The sequence below is a fragment of the Alosa alosa genome, chromosome 11, assembly GCF_017589495.1.
Source record: "Alosa alosa isolate M-15738 ecotype Scorff River chromosome 11, AALO_Geno_1.1, whole genome shotgun sequence".
NCBI classification, from domain to species: Eukaryota; Metazoa; Chordata; class Actinopteri; order Clupeiformes; family Clupeidae; genus Alosa; species Alosa alosa.
Window position 1 is genome coordinate 4,606,662 of NC_063199.1, and position 7,500 is coordinate 4,614,161.

The 7,500-nt window shown below is 49.2% G+C and overlaps 1 protein-coding gene across 9 annotated transcripts in view; it reads left to right on the plus strand.

Annotated features, from left to right (window-relative positions):
- The window catches only part of mef2aa (myocyte enhancer factor 2aa), a 92,853-nt gene that overhangs the window by 35,414 nt on the left and 49,939 nt on the right, over positions 1–7,500 (plus strand). For all 9 annotated transcript variants that reach the window (XM_048258067.1, XM_048258068.1, XM_048258070.1 and 6 more), the window contains exon 4: positions 4,346–4,549. In XM_048258067.1, the coding sequence (XP_048114024.1) occupies positions 4,346–4,549 (204 nt within the window). The remainder of the gene's footprint in view (positions 1–4,345; positions 4,550–7,500) is intronic.

Genomic DNA, 7,500 nt, shown 5'->3' on the forward strand with positions numbered 1-7,500 from the left:
ATTGAAATGGCTGTTTTAAATATCATAGAGAGCTAAGAATGACAAGTCTGGCTTTCATTCTGTATGTGCACAATTTGACAGCTTCACAAATCCACTTTATTGTTTTTTCATTCCTACTTTTAAATCTACTTTCCCATGACATTGGATTGGTTCAGAACATTTCAAATGCACTCTATGCACTTATTGTTACATTTAGACTTAATTGGTTTATCAAGACGTACATTGTCAGTGTCAGTCTCTACGGGACTATTATCTACTGTACTTAAGCCTCAAGCCTGCAGTAGTTCATATGAGGTGGGCTTGTGTGTGTAGCATAGCATAAATTATGCCTTAGATAGATTTCCCCCAGTCCACAGACACGATGCCAGCTCTGTAGATTTTAAATGCAAACAGGAAATGGTTTCAGAACAAACACACAACACACATACACACATACTCAGTTTCAGTCTGACAGTACCCTTTTCGTAGCGTAGTCATCCTAATGTATGTGCAGGTGTGTGTGTGTGTGTGTGTGTGTGTGTGTGTGTGTGTGTGTGTGTGTGTGAGTGTGTGTGTGTGTGTGTGCGTGCGTGCGTGCGTGCGTGCGTGCGTGCGTGCGTGCGTGTGAGTGTGTGTGTGTGTGTGTGTGTGTGCGTGCGCGTGCGTGCGTGCGTGCGTGCGTGCGTGCGTGCGTGCGTGCGTGCGTGCGTGTGTGTGTGTGAGTGTGTGTGTGCTGTTTGACAGATCCCAACCTGCAGTGTCCCCCATGACCTCTGTGCTCTCTGTGGCTTGGCTTCGTCTCGTCAGACACCCCAGACACAGCACAAGGGGTGGGGACAAACTCAGAAGCCACTCGCGCGCAACGGCTACAGTTGATAGTGGTGTGGCGAGACACCATGCTTCCTTGTTTGGACAGCAAATTTCTTTATTGCCCTTTCTGTCAGCCCTCCTGAGGCGAAAAACAGGTCGGCACTTCTACGCACCCAGTGTGACCGACGATAATGTGATGGCATAGGTTAAACCTCCATTAAATTAAGACTATAAACAAATATGTCTCCTCTTCGCAGCACAAGTGAATGATTCTATAGACGATGTAGATGTGGTTGGGGTGGACGTGATGATTACAGAGGGGTTAAGGGGGGAGGTGGGCTCGTGACCTACACTTGCTGCCTTTAGGGTGAGCTGGAGTGGAGCTGACTGGTGCATGACTGCTCTGCTGTGTGGTGATGCAGGTGTTAAAGTGGGCCAATGAGCTAGAGCTCCATCACACGTTACTGAGCCACAGGCCGCAGACGGGGCAGACAGGGGAAGCACACGGATGGGGCAGATGGACCATGTTCTCTCTTCTCTTCTCTTCTCTTCTCTTCTCTTCTCTTCTCTTCTCTTCTCTTCTCTTCTCTTCTCTGGCTTTCCACTGTTAGTGAATATGTACTGATTTCCTGAGGCCCTTCTCTCCCTCTGCCTCCTCTCTGCTCCTCCTGTCCTCTGCTGGGTTAAATGAAATGAAGCGGTAGCATGGGTCAGCAGGTCTTCAGTCAGCATGCTGAGGAGCGCCCAGGTGGAACAGTGTCACACTTTGTGCCTTCACCCAGGCTCTCTTGGGGACATAACCGCCACCTTTAGCCAAACACACACACACATACAGACACACACACACACACACACACACACACACACACACACACACACACACACGTATGCACGCAGACACTTGTGGTGTTTCTGAGTAAAGGGGCTCATGGACCACAGCATCTTGTTTGTGGAGGGTTTTTTCTGCTACTCTCTGCTGCACTACCCCCTCTTTTCTCTCACACACTCTCAGTGAGGCCCCAACATTAGGCAGATTGAGTTGTCAACGGCAGGGATGTTAATTTGTTCTGAAATAGCAGCAAGTCGGGCTCCTAATGACAGCTGGGAGGGAGACGGGTCTCCGTGGGTCGGGGATGAGCCGGCGAGGGGGCCGGGCAGAGGAGAGGGCGCAGCAGGGGCGAGGTGTGCTGCTGTGTCTGACTGCTCAAACACAATAACAGCAACAGCAGCAGCAGCAGCGGCAGCAGTGGCGGTGTCGGCATCAGCTTATTGCTCTCGCAGGACTCTTCAGGTACACAGCCTGTTTTAGAGTCTACACACTCCGGCTGTCTCATTAAAGGCCTGGAGAGCATTATTCATGCCTCCTTATTGCACAGTCACTGAGGGGCCCAGACATAACCACGCGCTGTTTGTCATAGTTTTTATTGCTGACTGCATACTTACTAGACCAATCTGCTGAGCACAGAAGTGTAAAAGGTGAGCTAGAGAACACAGCGCTCATGGAGCTCAAGTCGTTTTTTTGCCTGTGTTATTTATCTCCAACAGAAAAAAAAAGAAAAGTAAATATCATATGGGTGTATTGTAATGTATCACCTGTGAAGCAGACGACTGGAAATTCATTTCACACGCAGCGGGAGCTGCCCCAGAACCCGGCTGGCCACTAAGGCCCTATAACCCATTGGATTATATGGCGTTATACCATGTTTTAAATGAGCCTTGCCGCAGGCTGCAACCAATTAATGTCGAACAAAGCCAGGCTCATCTGCTCAGGGCCTCTTAGTAGGTCAGTGAAATTGGCGGAAGTGAAAGCAGACACACTCTGCGTGTCCTTCAGCCCCCCACGGGCATGGGGTTTCATTTTTTTTCTCTTCACGTGGCTCCTCTTTTTCAGTGACGTTTGACTCGGGCCGTATGTAGCATCCACTACTAGCTTAGCCTCTCTGTGAGCAACGCATGTGAGAGTCTCCTCCTCTCTTCCTCTCTCCTCCTCTTTCCTCCTTTCTTCTCCTCTCTCTTCCTCTCCTCCTCTCTCTTCCTCTCTCCTCCTCTCCTCTCTCCTCCTTTATCCTCCTCTCTCCTCCTTTCTCCTCCTTTCTTTTCCTCTCTTCTCTCTCCACTCTCTTCCTCTCTCCTCCTTTCTCCTCCTCTCTTTTCCTCTCTTCCTCTCTCCTCCTCTCCTCCTCCTTTCTCCTCCTCTCTCCTCCTTTCTCCTCCTCTCTTTTCCTCTCTTCTCTCTCCACTCTCCTCCTCTCTCCTCCCTCTTGTTTTGCTGGCACTATTGCTGTTGGCTGGTGGTGGCTCTGTCACCCCGCCTGTTGTTTAATGAAAAATGGTACGTTTCTGTTGACTGTTGCTGTTTGTAAAACACAAGAGCCAAAAGAGGTGGCCATGCATTATTTATGGCCCCGCTCAGAGCGCCTGGGCTGGGCTGGGCCAGTGTGAATGAGGATGAGGTTGGGGCTGAGGTCTGGGTCCCCAGCGTGAGGAGCGCTGAATGAGCACTGCAGGAGAGGAAGTGCTGGCACCCGCTCAAAGCCCAGAACACTGGCGGCCCCTAAACAGGCACACGGCGGTAGTAGTCAGGCAGAAAGAAGTGTGTGTCTGTGCGTGTGTGGGTGTGTGTTTGGATGTGTTAATGCGTGTGTGTGTGTATGTGTTTTTAGGTAGGACGTGTGTGAATGTGTGTGTGTGTGTGTGTGTGTGTGTGTGTGTGTGTGTGTGTGTGTGTGTGTTTGAAGGGTGGGTGGATGGGGGTCAGGTTTCAACCAAAGTGAGGCATGACCTGCTGTCCTTCGCCAGGAGTCAGGTTACGACAGTGGCAGGCAGGCGGTGAGGAGAAGAGAGGGCAGAGAGGGAGGGGGTTATGGGTGGCGGCAGTGCCGCTGTCATCTCACCCGACCCCTTGCATGATAGAGCGCTGTTCATTTTCCCATAAGACCATTCTCTGCCCCGATGCGCCCGTCCACACCGGCGGCCTGCTCTGTCTGACCTCTGGCCTTGCTGTCTGGGGAGGGCCACTGCCCGGAAGTTTCCCCTCTCAGCGCTTGTGCTCTTATGGCGGGGCAAACACAAGATGATACGCTGACACAACATGCGTTCTCGTCCACACGTGACAGTCAAATCAATCACTTATGGCAGTTATGCTGTCTATTCGTAAAGTCCTCTCTTTAAGTAGGCCTGCAGTACAGCATTTCACATTCTAGCGCAGGAAGTCCTGGTTATGATGGTTAAATTAAATCATACTTCATATGGTTTTAAATGATATCTGCATTTAGTTTTGCTTTCAGTCATGTAGCAGGAATGTATATCCAAACTGAAACATACTGACAGTAAATGCAAATGCATCATCAGTTCACTAATCTCTTTGGAAATGACATCATGGTCCTGTAATTGCTAGATCTATGTTGTTAGTGTGAGCAATCAGGTGGTGACATTGAGTATGCTGTGGGTTAGTTTTAGGGAGGGAACTGGGAACATGTCTAATATTTATTGTGAAGAAGCTCTTTAGACACATCTAATGATTTCTCTTTTTCTCTGTGTGTGTGTGTGTTGCCAGGTCACCTTCACGAAGAGGAAGTTTGGCTTGATGAAGAAAGCTTACGAACTGAGTGTATTATGTGACTGTGAGATAGCCCTGATCATATTCAACAGCTCAAACAAACTCTTTCAGTACGCGAGCACTGACATGGACAAAGTCCTGCTTAAATACACAGAGTACAACGAGCCCCACGAGAGCAGAACCAACTCGGATATCGTCGAGGTGAGTGAGAAATCGCTTACAGCATTTGTAATGACACAGACACACACAGAGATACTGTACACACACACACACACGCACACATACAGAGATAGTCACACATGACAACCCCCACACACACACACACACACACACACATGCACACATCCCCTTCATACACAAATGACAAGGCCACAACGACACAAACCTTTGCCCCAAATTGACAGTTACTGGAAGTAGAACTTGTATAGCACATCTACATGTACGAGAGAGCATGGAAGGAGTAGCCTAAAATTCCCCCAATCATTTGCCACTTCACCGGAAATTTACAGCACTTCAGCTTGATGGCTATTAGACACTGATAATGGCCTTAATCACGAGGGCTGTTGTGATGTATGTGTGTGTGTGTGTGTTGTGGTGCGATGTGGTGTGGTGTGGTGAGCTGATCCTGTGTGTGTGTGTGGATGAGTCTGGAGGCAGACAGCCGTCTGGCTAACAGTTTCCTCCTGACTGGTGCTCTGATATGGCACAGGACGCCTGCACAGCCTGATAAGTTCAGCTTCGGTTCGGGTCAGCAACTGACAAAAGGCATCTATCAGTCGAGCTGAGCAGGGCACAGCAGAGAAGCAGGAGAGGAGAGTAGAGCAGAGGAGAGGAGAGGAGAAGAGAAGAAAGGAGAAGAGAGGAGAGGACAGCAAAGGAGAGGGAAGGAAAGGGGAGGAAAGGAGAGGAGAGGAGAGGAGAAGAGACAGTGATGCACTGGATAGCTGCATCAGCTGACAGTTTTTATTCTCCCTGTGAGACTGACAGGCCTAGATTAGAGGTCTGCGTGGGACTGATTTTTCAGTCCCGCTCCCGCAATATTCTGTCCCGCTCCCGCCCGCTCCCGCATTAATGTGTCATTTTTAGTCCCACTCCCGCCCGCATCTGTAACATGATGTCCCGCTCCCGCATTAATGTGTCATTTTTAGTCCCACTCCCGCCCGCATCTGCAACATGATGTCCTGCTCCCGCCCGCATGCAGGAGGGATAGCCTATTCAGTTTTTCTTTTTGTCTCACGAAAGGAGCACACACACCTGAGAAAGACTCCAGATGTCAGTTTCTTGGTTCTGAATGTAGGCTAACAACTGAAGTAGGCCTAGTCTGGTGCCCTCTTCCTCTGTCATGCTTTCGATTTTTGAGTTTTGACAATGAGCAGCAGGAACAAATTGAACCCACATAAACGACAATATAGGCTATAGGCCGGCTATCCGTCAGTTATGCTTAAACCCCGTTTTTTAATGCTGCCTAACAGAACATCCAGCTGAACTATAGTTATGAACAGTACTTTAATCATTTCCATATTTAATTTTACGCACATATTTAATTTGCGGGAGTGCAGTGATTCATTGGTTTCTCCCGCACCCGCAAACGCACCTTTCTCATCCCGCCCGCTCCCACAAAGAGCTTTCAAAAGTGGGAGCCTACATCTCACCTGTACATGGGCATGGAACATCTCACCTGCACATGGGCATGGAACATCTCACCTGCACATGGGCATGGAACATCTCACCTGTACATGGGCATGGAACATCTCACCTGTACATGGGCATGGAACACATGACATAGATGTTATTACAGTAACTCTTCGCTTAAGTCGTCAAGCCAGAGGACCACACATTGAGAAGTTGAAAAGTTGACAGGTTTTATGCCAGGAACATCCCCCCCATTCACTCACTCACTCCCTGGATCAATTAGCCTCTTGTACATTAGTCCCTTTTTTCTTCATTCTCTCTCTCTCAGTCTCTCTCATGTAGCACTCCACCCTCTGGTCAGTTCCTGCTGTTTGCTGCTCCCAGAGTGTGTGCGTGGGCGCACAAGGTTTTGCTTTTACACAAGGCCAACGCGCCTTGGCCCCTTTGAACCTAGTTAGAGGTTTTATTTATTTATTTTCTGCGAGTTGTATGCAAAGCCAGAGTCAAAGCCTATAATCGTAACAGTTTACTCAGTGGTGGGCATACAGTAATGGCCTGGCAGTGTTCTTTGCAGAGTTACCAAAAACAGCATGCCCCAATTCAGGTGGGGAGAGTGGGGAGATTTGATATTATTCCTGAGTGGACAATGGTGGGATATGTGTGTTAGAATGAGTGGGTGGGTGGGTGGGTGGGTGGCGGGGGGTGTCATTGGTGGCTGTGGATTCACTAGAGTCCAAGAATTTCGCACTGACGCATTTGTGGTTTTGCAGTCCATTCCAAATACCCCTCCACACCACTACCACAACGCCTGCCTCCACCCCCGTCCGTCCTCTCCGACAGCTTATGTCCGCACTCTGGCCCAAACGAAAAGCAAACACATTCATGCCAAGTCTGGCAATGGTGATAATAACAATGAAACAGCCTTGTTTGTTTTGAAAGCCAATATTCAAGGTGGACACAGACAAACCCTTGTGCTTCAGAGGCAGCGGCCATGTTTTCCTTAAACAGAGCACAGTTTTCTCAGGTTTTCCCCGCATTGCCACGCCGTAAAGCGCAGTGCTGTTTGGCTTGGCGGCCGGCCCTCTCGCCGTACTTGAAGTGTAACTCCTCTGCTCAACAAAAGCCGTTCGGTGAGAGCGAGCAAAGCAAAGTTCTCCCTCTCTCCACTCTCTCCCATCCCTGAAAACCCAGCCTTTCTTAAATAAGAACTCTTTACTTGAAGGAGGAGGAGAGGGAGTCAGCCAATGCCACGCTATCTTTTATTCATGACCAAGCCCATGCCCCCCTGTATTACATGCTCTGCAGAGCTGCAAAAGAATGTGCAGGCATCCACTATGCCATGGTCCTCTCTCTCTCTATCTCTCTCTCTCTCTTCTCTCTCTATTTCACTCTCCCCCACTCTCTCTTTCTTTCCCCTTTACTGAGCAGGGGCTCACCTGCATTAAAAATAAATGGAAGCATTCTGCCCTTACACAACAGCCACACCATGTAGTGTGCTCTCTCCCCTCTCATATGAATAG